The sequence below is a fragment of the Nycticebus coucang genome, chromosome 5 (assembly GCF_027406575.1).
Source record: "Nycticebus coucang isolate mNycCou1 chromosome 5, mNycCou1.pri, whole genome shotgun sequence".
Lineage (NCBI taxonomy): Eukaryota > Metazoa > Chordata > Mammalia > Primates > Lorisidae > Nycticebus > Nycticebus coucang.
Window position 1 is genome coordinate 85,243,571 of NC_069784.1, and position 17,852 is coordinate 85,261,422.

A 17,852-nucleotide genomic window follows, 5' to 3' on the forward strand; every position below is an offset into this window, starting at 1 on the left:
TACCAGGGTACACAGGAAGGAAATTCAAGAGATTAGCAAAATCTCTAAAAAGGGGACATTAAGGCTGAGTCCTACAGGATAGATAATGGTAGCCAGATGAGGATGCTTAAGAAAAGCTGTTTTTAGGCTCGGCGCCCATAGCTCAGTGACTAGGGGCTGGCGGGTTCCAGCCGGGTCCGGGCCAGCTGAAACAACAATGACAACTGCAACAAAAAAATAGCCTGGCATTGTGGCGGGCGCCTTTAGTCCCAGCTACTTGGGAGGCTGAGGCAAAAGAATCACTTAAGCACCACAACAGTTTGAGGTTGCTGTGAGCTGTGACGCTACCGCACTCTACCGAGGGTGACATAGTGAGACTCTGTCTCAAAAAAAGAAAGAAAAGCTGTTCTTAACAGAGGAAGAAGTGTGTAGATATAAAAGAACTCAGCTTATCTGGGAGATATGAGCAGTTTAGGACTTGAGCATAAATAAGAATGAAGAAGGGGCTGGGCACTGGTGGCTCAGGCCTGTAATCCTAGCACTATGGGAGGCCAAGGCGGGTGGATTGCCTGAGAGTACGAGTTCAAGACCACCCCGAGCCACATGGAGACCTCTAAAAAAATACCCGAGGGCACCACCTGTGGCTCAACGGAGTAGGGTGCCAGCCCCATATGCCGGAGGTGGCAGGTTCAAACCCAGCCCCGGCCAAAAACTGCAAAAAAAAAGTAAAGAATGAGGATTAACTGGGATCTCAGTTACTGCATCAGCAAAACGGAGATACTATCTGTTCTGCTTGGTGAAGTCAAAGTTTGAATTTTATATATATGCACAATGCCTTGCACATAACTGGTACTCAAATAATAAGCTCACCTTTGGTAAGCATCACTAGCCAAGTGTTAACACTTCTTCTGGTGATTTTTTTCATAGCACAGAATTTAATAGGAAGCTCTTTTCAGCAGTTTTATCTTTCCTGAGTGTACCTTACCCACTGTGGACTATTGAAGTCAACTTCTAGGTCTCAAGGATGCAAGTATTGGGATTTCCTTCAAAGGTGCCCTAACACCAGGCTAGGCGTCCTCAAACTGCGGCCCACGGGCCACATGAAGCGGTGTGAATTGTATTTGTTTCCGTTTTGTTTTTTACTTCAAAATAAGATATGTGCAATGTGCATAGGAATTTGTTCATAGTTTTTTGTTTTAAACTATAGTCCGGCCCTCCAACGGTCTGAGGGACAGTGAATTGGCCCCCTGTTTAAAAAGTTTGAGGACGCCTGCTCTAGGCTGTATAGAACAAAGGTTTTAATAATCTGCAGCTGTGGATGAATCCTAACCCAAGAGGAAAATACTTCATATATAACCCTGGCTCTGACAGTAATTAGATAACTAAGTTTGGCTGAGAGACAACCATTGTGCATTGGTTCCCTAAAATGTTATTAAAATGCACATTATAGAACAGAGTCCATAGAAACCTTACTGATAACAGGGCTCTCCTCTTAATTGCCACTACTCTCCTGAGATGGGTTAGATAAGGACAGAATCTTTACTGCTAACATCTCTCATGGAAATCCTGGAAAAGTCAGCTGCATCTAGCAGTAAAAATGGATATCAGACAACATCTCATGTGGAGACACAAAGGTTTTCTGCAAGGTGAGTGCAGTGGCTCACGTTTGTAATCCCAGCACTCTGGGAGGCCAAAGTGGGTGGATTGCCTGAGCTCACAGGTTTGAGATCAGCCTCAGCATGAGCGAGAACATGTCTCTAAAAAAAGCCAGGTGGTGTGGCGGGCGCCTGTAATCCCAGCTACATGGGAGACTGAGGCAAGAGAATTGCTTAAGCCCAAAAGTCTGCTGTGAGCTGGAATGCCAGGGCACTCTACCGAGGGTGACATAATGAAACTCTTTCTCATCAAGGTTGATGGGTGGCGCCTGTGGCTCAGTGGGTAAGGCGCCAGCCCCATACACCAAGGGTGGCAGGTTCGAACCCAGCCCTGGCCAAAACGCAACAAAAAACAGCCAGGCGTTGTGGCGGGCGCCTGTAGTCCCAGCTATTCAGGAGGCTGAGGCAAGAGAATCGCCTAAGCTCAGGAGTTAGAGGTTGCTGTGAGCTGTGACTCCACAGCACTCTACCGAGGGCCATAAAGTAAGATTCTGTCTCTAAAAAAAAAAAAAGAAGAAGAAGAATTAAGGTTGCTGTGAGCTATGATGCCACAATACTCTACCCAGGATGACAGAGTCAGACTCTGTCTGAAAAAAAAAAAAAAAAAAAAAAAAAATCCAACATTAAGAATACAAGTTTAGGCGGGCCCTGTAGTCTCAGCTCTCAGGAGGCTGAGGCAAGAGAATTGCCTAAGCCCAAGAGCTGGAGGTTGCTGTGAGCTGTGTGAGGCCACGACACTCTAACGAGGGCGATAAAGTTAGACTCTGACTCTACAAAAAAAAAAAAGAATACACGTTTGCATGCCTTTTAACAATACATGTTTATAGATCCTAAAAACAAACCTAAGAATTATTTTATTTTTCAGTTTCCAATCTGGGTATGACTCCAAATTTAAGATGAGATGACTGAACTGAGAAAAATCACTTATACAGGTTTAGAATGGCAAACTATCAAGATGCTATATTTATTTAACGTCTTCACTGCCAAAATTTTTATCAGTTAATTTTACTTTTTTAGTTTAAAAGGCTATTTGGGGCTCGGCGGCTGGGGGACCAGCCATATACACCAGAGCTGGCAGGTTTGAATCTAGCCTGGGCCTGCTTTTTCTTTTTTGAAGACAAGGTCTCCCTCTGTCACCCAGGCTGTAGTGTAGTGATGGGATGATAGCTCACTACAGCCTCAAATTCCTGGGCTCAGGTGATCCTCCCCCATCAGTCTCCCAAGTAGCTGGAAATACAAGCACATGCCACCACACACGCTCATCAAAGTTTTTTATTTACTGTAGAGACCAGAAATTGCTATGTTGCCCAGGCTGGTCTCAAACTCTAGACTTCAAGTGATCCTCCCACCTTAGCCTGCCAGAGTACTGGGATTACAGGTATGAGTCACCACTCTCAATGGCTTCTTTTTATACCACATTTGCTTAATGAAGATATACTTCCATGAAAAGTAGTTTTCTTAATAAGGAAATCTTAACAATTTTAGTAACTCAACTGTATATTGGCACAGAGAAAATGTAGTTGATCACTGACTTAGAAGATATCTATATTTAGAAAGGTTGAGGCCAGCCTGAGCCTAGCAAGACCCTATCTCTACTAAAAATACAAAAACTAGATGGGCATTGTGGCAGGAACCTGTAGTCTCAGCTACTAGGCAGGCTAAGGCAGGCGGACTGCTTGAACCCAGGAGTTTGAAGGTGCTTGCTGTGAGCTAGGGTGAACACCCCATCCCAACTCCAGCATGGGGCAAGAGTCGAGAAAGAAAACAAAGAGGTCGGGTGTGGTGGCTCAGGCCTGTAATCCCACCATTTGGAAGGCCAAGGCAGATGGGATGCCTGAGCTCACAGGTTCCAGACCAGCCTGAGCCGGAGTGAGACCACATCTCTAAAAAAATACCGGGGCGCTGTGGCAGGCACCTATAATTCTAGCTACTTGGGAGGCTGAGGCAAGAGGATCACTTGAACCCAAGAGTTTGAGTTTACTGTGAGCTGAGAAGTCACGTCACTCTACCAAGGGTGACCAAGTGAGACTGTCTCAAAAAAAAAAAAAAAAAAAAAAAAAAGCCTGGTGCCCATAGCACAGTGGTTATAGCACCAGCCACTTACACCCAGGCTGGCGGGTTCAAACTCAGCCTCAGCCAGCTAAACAACAATGACAACTGCAACAAAAAAATAGCCAGGCATTGTGGCAGGCACCTGTAATCCCACCTACTTGGGAAGCTGAGGCAAGAGAATTGCTTGAGCCCAAGAGCTAGAGGTTGCTGTGAGCTGTGATGCCACGACAATCTACCGAGGGTGACATAGTGAGACAAAAGAAAACAAAGAGCCAACTTGTGAGTGCTTATTATGTGCCAGTTGCTGTGTCAAAGGGATTTGTGTGCCTTATCTCATTTAGTTCTAAGAGGTAGGTACTATTATTAGAATAGCTTTTGCACAGAGGGAAGTAGAGTTTTGGATTTTGTACCTTACTCTGCTAGTAAATGATAAATCTGTTCTTTGAACCTAGGACTAACTCAGAGCTCAAGAAAGATCCTTAATTTCACTCCTGTTTGAAATAGTTGTCTCCAGGTATAATAAGATCTTAATTTAAAGTCTCCAGAAAATTAAAGTTACAATATAGGAAAAACTTCATAAACAGTAACTGGATTTCCCTTTAGCCTTCTTTAATATGCCAAGTAATTTTAGAACCAAAGCATTCCTAAATCTTTGATCATTTATGGTGCTCTCTGCTGTACCTGCCCATTAAAACAATTTTAAAAAACATTAACAGTATGCCAATTATTTTCAAAAGCCCAGAGATACTAATCAAGTGATCCTAATAGTCTTAAACACTATCCTCAAACCGAAAGATAAATGGAGATTAGAAAACTTGCAATCTAAAGTGTCACTATCTAGATAAAATTACCTTATGAATTAGAGTAATTTCAATCAGATCCTGTAAAATTGAACATTTTTCTCAAGACCAAAATTAGAGAGTAACTATAAGATAGTTTAAGGGCCCAAATTCCAGAACATAAAATGGTTTTCACATGGCAAATAGCAAAAATGTCACCCGGTAGGTGCTAGGGAGAGCAACAAAAGTTTCAAAAATAATTAATAAAATCACAAAATGATTAACTTATTCATCTCATGGCTGTTCTACCTTAATACAAAACTATACTCTAAAAAAATCATATGCTGGCCAGGCGTGGTGGCTCATGCCTGGAATCCTAGTACTCTGGGAGGCCAAGGTGGGTGGATTCCCTGAGCTCAGAAATTTGAGACCAGCCTGAGCCAGAGCAAGACCTCATCTCTAAAAAATAGCTGGGCCGTTGTGGTGGGACCTGTAGTCCCAGTTACTTGGGAGGCTGAGGCAAGAGAATCGCTTGAGCCCAAGAGTGAGGTTGCTGTGAGCTGCGACCCACAGTACTCAAGGGTGACAAAGTGAGACTGTCTCAAAAAAGTAAATAAATAAAATAAAAAATCATATGTTGCTTAAATATGGTGTCTTGAGTTTTAAGTTAACATGTTACATGCAAAAAGAAACCCAAGGACATTTCATAGGCATGGAAAATTAAAGTATGAGCTGAGCGTTGTGGCGGACACCTGTAGTCCCAGCTACTTGGGAGGCTGAGGCAAGACACTTGCGTAAGCCCAGGAGTTTGAGTTGCTGTGAGCTGTAACGCCATGGTACTCTACCAAGAGCCACATAGTGAGACTGTCTCAAAAAAAAAAAAAGAAAAATTAAAGTATGTTTTCTTATAGTGCACCTGCATTTATAACAATCATAACAAGAAAAAACTGGCTTATATGAAAGTACAAACCAGAGTAGGTACATAATTTGTTAATTCTCTAACTCAATTCCTCTTTAAAAGGATTTTCTTCAATATGAAAATAACAATAACAAAAATAATTTTTTGTGAGACAGTCTCACCCTGGATAGCGTGTCATGGCAGCAAGCTAGCATATAGCAACCTCAAACTACTGGGCTCAAGTGATCTTCCTGCCACAGCGCTGGGTAGCTGGGACTACAGATGCCTATCACGCTGCCAGCTGATTTTTATATTTTTAGTAGAGACGGAAACTCACTCTTCTTCAGGCAGGTCTGGAACTCATGAGCTCTAGGGATCCTCTACCTCAGCCTCCCAAAGCACCAGGATTATAGGCGTGAGCCACCTTGCTCAGCCCAAAACCAATTTAACCAATTTATTTTTAAGTGTCACATTAGATATTTAGCAGTAAATATCAGATGTATAAAAATTATACTAGAATCCATTTAATATAATGCACTCAACAAGATAAACACAAAGTTATTAAGTGAAGGAAGTGTAGGCAGGAGACTAATTCAATTGTGTGACAGGAAGTTCTTGCAGAGGAACTTTAGAAACAGGAATACCAAGTTCTGTTTCAGCACAAGAAAAAAAAAAAAGAAAAAAAAGAAAGTACTGATGGTGAATAAGGACAAAAGAAGTTCTTTTTAGTAAATCATCTGCCATGTATTAAAGACAACCCAAAATCATTCCAAAAATTTAAAAATAAAAAACTTTCTCACTAGTTTATACAAGAACGGGTTACCTCGGTGTACGGAAGCCTATATTTTCCAGTTTCTCTGTAACAAGGCATGTTAGGGCTCACATTTTACACATCCATGCGGAGATAAGAGTTGGCTTGTAGGCGGCGCCTGTGGCTCAGTGAGTAGGGCGCCGGCCCTATATGCTGAGGGTGGCGGGTTCAAACCCAGCCCCGGCCAAACTGCAACAACAACAAAAAATAGCCGGGCATTGTGGCCGGCACCTGTAGTCCCAGCTGCTCGGGAGGCTGAGGCAAGAGAATCGTGTAAGCCCAAGAGTTAGAGGTTGCTGTGAGCCGTGTGACGCCACGGCACTCTACCCGAGGGCAGTACAGTGAGACTCTGTCTCTACAAAAAAAAAAAAAAAAGAGTTGGCTTGTAAAATCAAACTGTTTTGTATTTTATTTATTTATTTATTTTTGAGACAGCGTCTCACTCTGTCCAAGGTAGAGTGGCGTGGCATCACAGCTCACAGCAACCTCAACTCTTGGACTCAAGCAATCCTCTTGCCTCAGCCTCTCCAGTAGCTGGGAGTACAGGTGTACACCACCATGCCTGTCTAGTTTTTCTATTTTTTTAATTTTTTAAAAATTATTTTTTATTAAATCATAACTTTGTACATTGATGCATTTATGGGATTCAGGGTAGTTTTTCTATTTTTAGTAGAGATGGGGTCTTGCTCTTGCTGGTCTCAAACTCCTGAGCTGAGGTGATTCATCCACCTTGGCCTTCCAGAGTGCTAGGATTACAGGCAAGAGCCATCTCACCTGGCTCAGTTTTTCTTACCGGGCTCAGTTTTGTACTGTAAAGTTTGATGACTTTTTTTTTTTTTTTTTTTGCAGTTTTTGGCCGGGGCTGGGTTTGAACCCACCACCCTCCAGCATATGGGGCTGGTGCCTTACTCCGTTGAGCCACAGGTGTGGTCCGATTAACTTTTTTTTTTTTGTAGAGACAGAGTTTCACTTTATGGCCCTGGGTAGAGTGCCATGGCATCACACAGCTCACAGCAACCTCCAACTCCTGGGCTTAAGCGATTCTCTTGCCTCAGCCTCCCAAGCAGCTGGGACTACAGGCGCCCACCACAACGCCCGGCTATTTTTTTGTTGCAGTTCGGGCGGGGCGGGGTTTGAACCCGCCACCCTCGGTATACGGGGCCGGTGCCTTACCGACTGAGCCACAGGTGCCGCCCCGATTAACTTTTTTTTAAGCAACGTTAACTACATAAGAATCATTTTAAGGTTAGCCTGTAACCCCAGTAGTTTTTGGAGGCTGAGGCAGGACCATCATTTGAAGCTACGAGTTCAAGACCAGCCTAGGCAACAAAGAGAGAACCCGCATCTCTTAAAAAAAAAAAATCAATTTCAAAAAAAAAGGCATAGTATATACACAACAATGTGAATGTACTACTAAACTGAATGCTTAAAATTTATTAGGATGCTAAATTTTATGTTGTATTTTTTACAACACACACAAAGGTAAATTACTCAAACATTAATAGTAACTGGTTATGTAAATTTTGATTAAAGCTAAAATCATTTTATGATTAATTTTCAATAAAGCAATCTGTTGTCTTTAGTGGCTCGATTAGTTTATGTAATTAATTTTTACAGATACTTCCACACATGAGCAAATTCTTTAATCCTGAACCAGAGTGAAAGAGAAGCACCATTCAATTAGCATCTTTCAAATCATCTGAATTACTTACTGACAACAAATACTAGTTAGGAAATCCTAAGTGTTACTTCAGTTGATTCCTGCATTCAGGGAAGTGTAAATCTCAAAATTAAGAACGCAAATTCTAAATGAACAGCCTTTTTTAAAAGCAGTTGTAGTTTTGGATTGTGAAGTAGGCATCACTGATCACACCTCAGTCTTTTTAGCAAGACGATGGCCCCAAATGCTAAGGTTGATCATTTCCAAAAAGCGTCCTTGCCTGGATTAGCCCTATCAAAAAACTGGAATCGGGCTTTTGTGTCGTCAAATTCAGTTCAGAATAGTGTACAACCTACGTTGGTTTGGTAGCTCGGTTAGGGCCTAGAGGAAGCAGCTGAGCTTGGCTTGGCCACCTCTGGGAAGTCTCCAGGAAAAGAAACTGGGAAAAGGCTTCAACTTTGCGCAACCCTCCTTTCTCACTCAACATCTCACTTCCATTCCGGTGAAGGGCTGTGTTCTCGAATGATCTACCCCTTTCCAACATCAAATGTCATTCCCAGACCAGCGGCTTGAGGGGCAAACGGCGCTCAACCCACGCCCTCTTCTTCCAGCACCTTCTTCAAGTGCCAGCGCCGGACTCGCTCTGCAGCCCCATACAAGCCCTGTACGAAGAGGGGAACCTGGCTGACGACCTCGGCCCACCGACAGGGCTGTCTGACTGTCTCTGTAAGGGGGATCCCGGCCGGTCCGCCGTGGCTGCCTGGAGAGATTCACCCTAGGCAGGGTGGGGGCGACCACGGCCGGCGGGAGGCGCTTGTCGGGAGAGGGGAAAGACAACCTCACCTTGACCCTGATCTCGTAGGTGGTGAAGCGGCCCCGGCCGACCCCCACCGTCTGCGGGTTGCTCACATCGATCTCGAGGAAGTTGCTGGGCGGCCCGTAGGCGTCATTCAGGTTCTGCGGCTTGGTAATCAGCCGCCGGGTGTCTGCCACAGTCTCCGCCATTTCGCTGTAGCCGCCGCCGCCGCCGCCGCGGGCTCCCTCCGCCCCCTCCGCCTTCCCCCGACACCGCCGCCGCTGCCCGCCGCGGGGACACGGAGCTCGCGCGCAGCGGTCGCGAAGCGAACGAGCACGTAGGCGGGCGTTCACCGGCGTGCGAAGCTCCTCCCCATGTCCCTCAGGCTTCCGCCCCTGTGGCCCGGGGAGAAACAGCTGACTCGCCGGAATGCCGCGCCGGGAAGGCCCAGCCAACGCCGGGAGGGGCGCACGGGCTGGGGATTGAGGAGAAGCCGTGTCACGGGACTTGCGGTCGCGAGCCGGTCCTGGCCGGACTACAGCACCCACAATGCACCGGGCGAGCGCGCCGCGGGCACTGCAGACCCTGACGCCGGGGGCTGCGCTTCCTGTCTGGACGCGCCCGCGGGCCGCCGGAAGCGGTCTTCGTTGCTTGGGACGTCTGGGGGCTGAAGGGAAAACGTCCCCGACTTGGGAGGGTTGCCCCCGGTTGAAACAAAATTACCACTGTTAAGTCTGTGACAACCTGCCTGGCGTCTCACCGTGAACCCTTGAAAATGTCTGACTAGCCTTTAAGGAATTCCTCAAGTGATGCTTTTGACACGAACCTGAGAGTTTCACTAGACCTTTCTGGATTGATAAATTAGAGTCAAAACAATCCTGGCGACAGGGCGGCGCCTGTGGCTCAAAGGAGTAGGCGCCGGCCTCATGTGCTGGAGGTGGCGGGTTCAAACCCAGCCCCGACCAGAAAACTGCAAAAAAAAAAAAAAAAGAATCCTAGCGACATCTTCATAGCACTGAGGTCAAACCGATTTTGGAGACAGACCGGCCTGCTAAAACAGAATAATGGTGAGCAGGCCGAAAGCTGCTTGTATGCCCTAGCTGCCACCCTTTTCCTTCATTTCCCACAAAGTCCCGGTAAGTTTAAAAAAAAAAAAAGCGGTGAACGTATCTTTACAGGACATGAAATGCAACTCAGGTAAGCCTTTATAAGAACTGGGGGAAAAGACAAAACAACGAATTAGATCCTAATTCGTGCAGGTTTTAGCCATTAAGGTACAAAGGTTTTCCATCTTTGCTGGCAGAGTTCTCTCCCTTTGAATTATGGTCTCACAACCATTCTTGCGGTGTTTTTTTTAAATATGCGGAGTTTCAGTATCCTCATCGTTTAATCTGATTGGTTCCTTAAAGTGAAAATTTTCCCATAAGATAATTAGCAAGCTTTAACAAAATTGTATTCATTTAAGGGATACAGTGCAATTTTGTAGCGATGAATGAAGTCTGGGCTTTTGGTGTATCCGTTGCCAAATTATATACATTGTGCCCATTAAGAAATTTCTCATTTCTCATCATTCAATCCCTCCCAGGCAACCATTTTTTTCCCTTTTGAGACAGTTACTCTGTCACCCCGAGTAGAGTGCCACGGTGTTGTCATATCTCATAGCAACCTCAAACTCTTGGGCTCAAGAGAAAAACTCTTGCCTCAGCTTCCCAACTGAGTAGCTGTGACTACCGCTAGGGTTTTTTTGTTTTGTTTTGTTTTGTTTTCTATTTTTAGTAGAGATGGGGTCTCGCTCTTGTTCAGGCTGATCTCAACTCAGCCTAAGCAATCCACCCACTTTGGCCTCCCAGAGTGATAAGATTACAGGCAAGAGTCATCATGCCCAGCCACACAACCATTTTTGATAACACTAAGAAACATTGGAATAAAAATGACATGAATTATTTTCCAGAAACTTCAACATTCATTCATTCATTCATTCAACAAATATTTAAGGTCTACTAGGTGTTTTCACTCTAGATACCATAGGAAAAAAAAAAATAAATCAGGGATATAGTCTAATATATAGTTTATCTTGGGAAACAATAAGTAATATATATGCTAATAAGATTGGTGCTATGAAGAAAGTAAAACTGGAAAATATGAGAGTGACTGAGACAAGCTCATTACATAGTGTGGTCAGATTAAGCCCTCTTTGAATACATCTCTCTTTCAGAGATAGGTCCAGACAGAACTCCCTGCTGGGCCTGTCTTCTGAAGCAAGAGACCAAATGGAAACTTGACTGGTGTAATTACATCTATGAGCTCATAAATGACTCTGAAATGGAGTATATGAGAACTAAGACACCAGGAATCACTGTATTGTGTTGTAATCCATGATACCTGAACAAAGCAAATCATGGAATATTCTCATCAAAAGTTTCTGTCTCATTCCTTGAAGGCCACTAAGGGCAGCCCGGGCGACAGCAACAAATTCCTATAGTGAAAAATTGACACAAAGAATAGCAGCATAGCATCATATAGTCGTATAGCCAAAGACTACCTTCTTGATGTAAATATCAGGGGGAAAGAAGTATCTTTAGGCATGGTACAGTGGCTCACACCTGTAATCCCAACACTCTGGGAGGCTGAGGTGAGTGGATTGCCCTGAGTTCCAGGTTCAAGACAGGCCTGAGCCAAAGAGAGATCTCGTCTCTAAAAAAATAGCTGGGCGGGGCAGTGCCTGTGGCTCAAGGAGTAGGGCACCGGCCCCATATATAGGGGGTGGTGGGTTCAAGCCTGGCCCTGGCCAAAAAAACTGCAACAAGAACAAAAAGAAAAGCTGGGTGTTGTGGCAGGCACCTGTACTCCCAGCTACTGGGAAGCTGAGGCAAGGGGATCACTTGAGCCCAAGAGTTGGAGGTTGCTGTGAGCTATGACACCATAGCACACTACCGAGGGTGCCAAAGTGAGACTGTCTCAAAAAACAAAAACAAAAATACTCTTACACACAACAGTGACTAAAAGTACAAAATACCTAGGAAGGAAGGAACAGGATCTAGAACAACAACATTCTGAAATTTTATTAAAAGACAAAATGTGGGTAGCGCCTGTGGCTCAAAGGAGTAGGGCACCAGCCCCATATGCCAGAGGTGGCGGATTCAAACCCAGCCCCGGCCAAAAACTGCAAAAAAAAAAAAGACAAAACGTAACTCCCCCCAAAAGTATGTGTTCTTGGATGGGAGGACTTACTATCAGAAAAATGTCACTTTATCCAAAATTAATAATTTAACACAATTAGGATCTCAATGTGGGGCACGTCTGTGGCTCAGTGGGTAGGGCACCAGCCCCATATACAGAGGGTGGCAGGTTTGAACCCGGCCCCAGTCAAACTCCAACAAAAAAATAGCCAGGCATTGTGGCTGGTACCTGTACTTACAGCTACTTGGGAGGCTGAGGCCAGAGAATCACTTAAGCCCAACAGTTTGAGGTTGCTGTGAGCTGTGATGCTACAGCACTCTACTGAGGGTGACATAAAGAGACTATGTCAAAAAAAAAAAAATCTCAATCTGTTTGGTTACCTCTTCTGCCTTGGACAGATGGGTGGCACTGGGTAAGCTTTTTAAAAAGTTCACATGGTGGGAAATAATCAAGAAGATAATGAAAGTGAAAAAAATTAAAGGAGGATTTGTTTTGCCAAGTGTTAAAACTTACTGTAAAGCCACTGTAAACTAGATGATGGTATAAGCTGGGCGCCCATAGCTCAATGGTTACTGCGCCAGCCACATGCTCCGGGGCTGGTGGGTTCAAACCTGGCCTGGGCCTCTAAACAAACAAACAAAAAAAAATAGCTGGGCATTGTGGCAAGCACCTGTAGTCCCAGCTATTTAGGAGGCTGAGGCAAGAGAATTGCTTAAGCCCAAGAGTTTGAGGTTGTTGTGAGCTATGATGCCATGGCACTCTTCCGCGGGTGACAAAGTGAGACTGTCAATAAAAAAAAAAAAAAAAAAGTGTAGAAACAGATTACGTTAAAGATTTTACTGTTATGGGTGGCACCTGTGGCTCAACAGAGTAGGGTACTGGCCCCATATGCTGGAGGTGGTGGGTTCAAACCCAGCCCTGGCCAAAAACTGAAAAAAAAAAAAAAAAAAAAAAGATTTTACTGTTACTAAGATATGTAAAAAACAAAAAACTAGAATGCAATAACTTTAAAATTGAGAAAAAAAGATTACGATAAAGAACATGATATATAAAAAGGGGAGCCTTTGAATTTGTTGGGGAAATGGTGCTGGCTTTCACTGGGAAATGGTGTTGGACTGCCAGGAACTAGGAGACCACAGAGTTAGTCCTCTGTTTTATACTTCATATGAAAAAATTCCAGATAGGGCAGCACATGTGGCTCAATGGGTAGGGCGCCAGCCCCATATGCCAAGGGTGGAGGGTTCAAATCCAGCCCTGGCCCAATTGCAACAAAAAATAACCAGGTATTGTGGTGGATGCCTGTAGTCCCAGCTACTCTGGAGGCTGAGGCAAGAGAATAGCCTAAACCCAGGAGTTGGAGGTTGCTGTGAGCTGTGATGCTATAGCACTCAACTGAGGGTGACAGAGTGAGACTCTGTCTCAAAAAAATAAAAAATAGGGTGGTGCCTGTGGCTCAAGGAGTAGGGTGCCGGTCCCATATGCCGGAGGTGGCCGGTTCAAACCCAGCCCCGGCCAAAAACCACAAAAAAAAAAATAATAAAATAAAAAATAAAAATGTAAAAAGTTCCAGATAGATTTAAATATAAAAACAAAGAACATTTACAGAAAATTTAGGAGAGGCTCGGTGCCTGCAGCTCAGTGGTTAGGGCGCCAGCCACATGCATCAGGGCTGGCAGGTTCCAACCTGGCCTGGGCCTGTTAAACAACAATGCCAACTATAGGCTTAGTGCCCGTAGCTCAGTGAGTAGGTTGCCGGCCACATACACCAAAGCTGGTGGGTTCGAGCCCGGCCTGGGCCTGCTAAAACAACAATGACAATTGCAATCAAAAAATAGCCAGGTATTGTAGCGGGTACCTGTAGTCCCAGCTTTTCAGGAGGCTGAGGCAAGAGAATCCTTCAGGAGGCTGAGGCAAGAGAATCCTTGGGCCCAAAAGTTTGAGATTGCTGTGAGCTGTGACACTCTGGCACTTTACCAAGGGCGACATAGTGAGACTCTGTCTCAAAAACAAAACAAACAAACATAAAAAGCAATGACAACTATAACAAAAAAATAACTGGGCATTGTGGCGGGTGCCTGTAGTCCCAGCTACTTGGGAGGCTGAGGCAAGAGAATCACTTAAGCCCAAGAGTTTGAGGTTGCTGTGAGCTGTGATGTAACATCACTCTGCTGAGGTCGACATAGTAAGACTCAGTCTCAAAAAAAAAAAATTATATGGCAAAAAGCATTTAAAAAGAGAGACGTATATATACAACACATAGGGTAATAATGCCTAATATTCCTGTTATTAAAAAACCCCTGTAAATTGATAAATGAAAGGCAACCTAATAGAAGAATAGGCAAGGAATATGGATAAGTACTGTGCTATGTGTTCTTCAGCTAATTATCCAATCCTCCTAACAACTTTGAATAGGTGCCTTTATCACAGTTTTACAAATGGGGAAACAGAGACACAAAGTCTAAACAATTTAATGGTCACTCAGAAATCACAAAACCAGCTCCAGAATTTATATTCTTACCAATATTTCTTTGGTAAGAAATTCTTATCAATCTTATTTGCCTTTTAGGAAAAACAATTCAGATGGATAATAAGCAAAAAGTATGCTCAAACTCACTGATCATGTAAATGTACATTAAAACAAAGCATAAAGGGTGGCACCTGTGGCTCAAAGGAGTAGGGCGCCAGCCCCATACACCAGAGGCGGTGGGTTCAAACCCAGCCCCGGCCAAAAACTGCAAAAGAAAACAAGGCATAAAATACTGTTATCTGCCCATTATACTGGCAAAAATCCAATGGACAGGAACATGCAGGGTTAGAAAGAATGTAGGAAAACAGACATTCATATTTTATTTATTTTTGAGATAGGGTCTTGTTCTGTTACCCTGAGTAGAGTGTCATGGCGTTAGTCTAGCTCACCTCAAACTCCTGGGCTCAAGCAATCCTCTTGCCTCAGCCTCCCAAGTAGCTGGAACTACAGGTGCCCACCACCACACCCGGTTAATTTTTCTGTTTTTGGTAGAGATGGGGCCTATTTCTTTCTCTAGCTGTTCTCCTCCTGACAGCTGATCCTCAGGTAATCTCAGGTAATCCTCTTGCGTTGGCCTCCCAGAGTGCTAGGATTATAGGTGTGAGCCACCATGCCTAGTCCCCATGCAGTTTGTTGATTTTAAGTAGATAAAGCATTTGTACTTTAAAGGGTATTCAGTGAATAATCTTCCTTCAATGCCGTTCTCTAGTCATCCAGTTCCCTTTTCTATTGACTGATAGTCACTGTTACCAGTTTTTTTGTTGTTATTGTTTTTTTTTTTTTGTTTGTTTGTTTGTTTTTTTGAGACAGTCTCAGTATGTCACCCTGGGTAGAGTGCTATGGCATCACAGCTCACAGCAACCTCAAACTCTTGGGCTTAAGTGATTCTCTTACCTCAGCCTCCCAAGTAGGTGGAACTACAGGCGCCCGACACAACAGCTGGCTATTTTGTTGTTGTTTTTGTTGTTGTAGTTGTTCATTGTTGTTTGGCAGGCCTGGGCTGGGTTCAAACCCACCAGCTCTGGTGTATGTGGCCGGTCCCCTAGCCTCTGAGCTACAGGCGCTGAACCTGTTACCAATTTTTTGGTTATTTTTGTGTACTTCCAGAAATATTTTAGCATGTACAACATAAGAGTGTGTGAACATATTCAGACTAAACAGAAATAGTACCATAGGATATAGCAGGGTGAGGGGAAACTTGCTCTTTCCCCCAAAAGTTTGCTCAACTCACAATTAAGGCAGATTAATAAAAGAAAGGATTTATTTGCCACATGCACAGGGAGAAATCACAGGGTGGTAACTCAATATTCCAGTGGAGTTTATATAGTTTATAAACACTTTTTGGAGGGGATTGAGAAGTATAGGGCAGTAAAGGCTTGCTAGGGTGGACAGTTGCTAGAGAGGACAAATGAATGGGGGAAGTGGATTGACTTGTACATTAACCTGAAAGACTGGAATAATTTGGGCCAGGTCTGCTTACATACTTGACCTTCATTCCTGCAATATATTGAGATAATAGGAAGAATGAAGGGGAGTCTTTTGACCGTTTTGATCTTCCCAGGTCAATCCAGTTTATGCTAACAGAGGAAAAATCTCTTCCAGTGTCATTCTTAGCCTTGAATGGCCTTCAATTCAAAATGTTCTTTATACCAGGGAGTCATATTTTGGGGTGAAATTTCCTGATTTCCCTCAATATACACACTTTTAGACCTTAGGTTACATAATGATATATCCACAGATCTTTTTTTTTATTGTTTTTATTAAATCATAACTTTGTACACTGATGCATTTATGGGGTTCAGGGTACTGCTTCAATATACAATGTGAAATGCTTACATTGAACTAAGTAACACATCCATCACAATTATACTCATTTCTTAATAGTTTTGAAATGTGCCATTGCATCATGCACATTAGGTGAGGTCCCCCCAAATACCCTCCCTCCTCCCATATACCCCCCTTCCCTCCCCTTTCTCTCCTCTTCCTTCTACTTTCTGGACTATAGTTATGTTTTGCTATTCGTATGAGTGTGTAGGTGGTTATATGTTGATCTCATCACAGATAGTTCTGATGCAGGGGGTGCCCAATGAAGAGAGGATGGCCCTGTGAGGCATGGCCCTTATGAGGCAATGGTAAGTTTTTTTTTTTTTGTGACAGAGTGTTACTATGTTGCCCTCAGTAGAGTGCCATGGCATCACAGCTCATAGCAACCTCAAACTCTTGGGCTTAAGCGATTCTCCTGCCTCAGACTCCCAGGTAGCTGGGACTATAAGCGCCCACCACAATACCTGGCTATTTTTTTTTTTTTTTTTTGGTTGTAGTTGTCATTGTTGTTTGACAGGCCTGGGCTGGGTTCGAACTCGCCAGCTCTGGTGTATGTGGCTGGTGCCTTAGCTGCTGAACTATAGGCGCCGAGCCGCAATGGTTATATATATATACATATTTTAAAGATGTGCTTTCTGACAGCAATCACTTTTTTTTTTCTTGCAGTTTTGGCCGAGGCCGGGTTCAAACCCTCCACCCCCGGTATATGGGGCTGGTGCCCTACTCCTTGAGCCACAGGCACCACCTACAATGGTAATATTTTTAAGTGTTCAAAAACCCCTTTAGGAAAAAGTTGTGCCTGACAAGCACTGTCTTGTGATCAGGCCATAAAAGTTAATCATAAACTGTTTTCATAAAAGGCTAAGTGCAAAAAGGTAAGTGCATACAGTTTATAAGGCATTTGACTTAGTAATTTATCCATCCTCAGGTGGTCCCAGGCTGGGAACTTGCTGGAGATGTTGTTTGTTTTCTGACCCTCTAGGAGCCAGAATGGAGACTTCCTTGTTCAGGGTGCTTAGGATTTGGTACTAGCCAAAATGGCTGTACTCAGGCTCTTTCCTCCTTCCTATTTTGTTGTATCCCTTCATTAGCTCCACATCTGTACAGCAGCAAAGTATTAAATTATATGACGTGCCATATTTATTTAACTTGTCTTATGCTGGCAAATATATATGTTGATCCAAGTCTTTTCACTGTTACGATGCCACGATGAATAATCTTGACTATGCCAATCATTATAATTTATCCTATTTATAGGATGGAGTTTATCTATTGTAGGATAAGTTGCTGTGAATGAAATAATACTGAGTCAAAGGATATATTCATTTGTAGTTTTGAGAGATAACTGCAAAAATTTCCTTCTGCATATGTGGAGAAAAGAGAGCGGTGCCTGTGGCACAGTGGGTAGGGCGCAGGCCCCATATACTGAGAGTGGCGGGTTTGAAGCTGGCCCTGGCCAAACTGCAACAAAAAAATAGCTGGGCGTTGTGACGGGCGCCTGTAGTCCCAGCTACTCGGGAGGCTGAGGTGAGAGTTGGAGGTTGCTGTGAGCTGTGACCCCACAACACTCTACCGAGGGTGATAAAGTGAGACTCTGTCTCTTAAAAAAAAAAAAAGAAGAAAGAAAGAAAGAAAGAATAGCTGAGAGTGGTCTGCTCTATGTGAGGGATGCAAAATTTATGAGATCTGGA

The 17,852-nt window shown here is 43.9% G+C and overlaps 1 protein-coding gene across 1 annotated transcript in view; it reads right to left on the minus strand.

The window, feature by feature from the left end:
• The window catches only part of SNX3 (sorting nexin 3), a 51,988-nt gene extending 42,826 nt beyond the window's left edge, over positions 1-9,162 (minus strand). The window contains exon 1 of the mRNA XM_053590852.1: positions 8,678-9,162. Coding sequence (XP_053446827.1) covers positions 8,678-8,839 — 162 coding nt within the window. The 5' untranslated portion in view covers positions 8,840-9,162. The remainder of the gene's footprint in view (positions 1-8,677) is intronic.
• Positions 9,163-17,852: the final 8,690 nt, after the last annotated feature.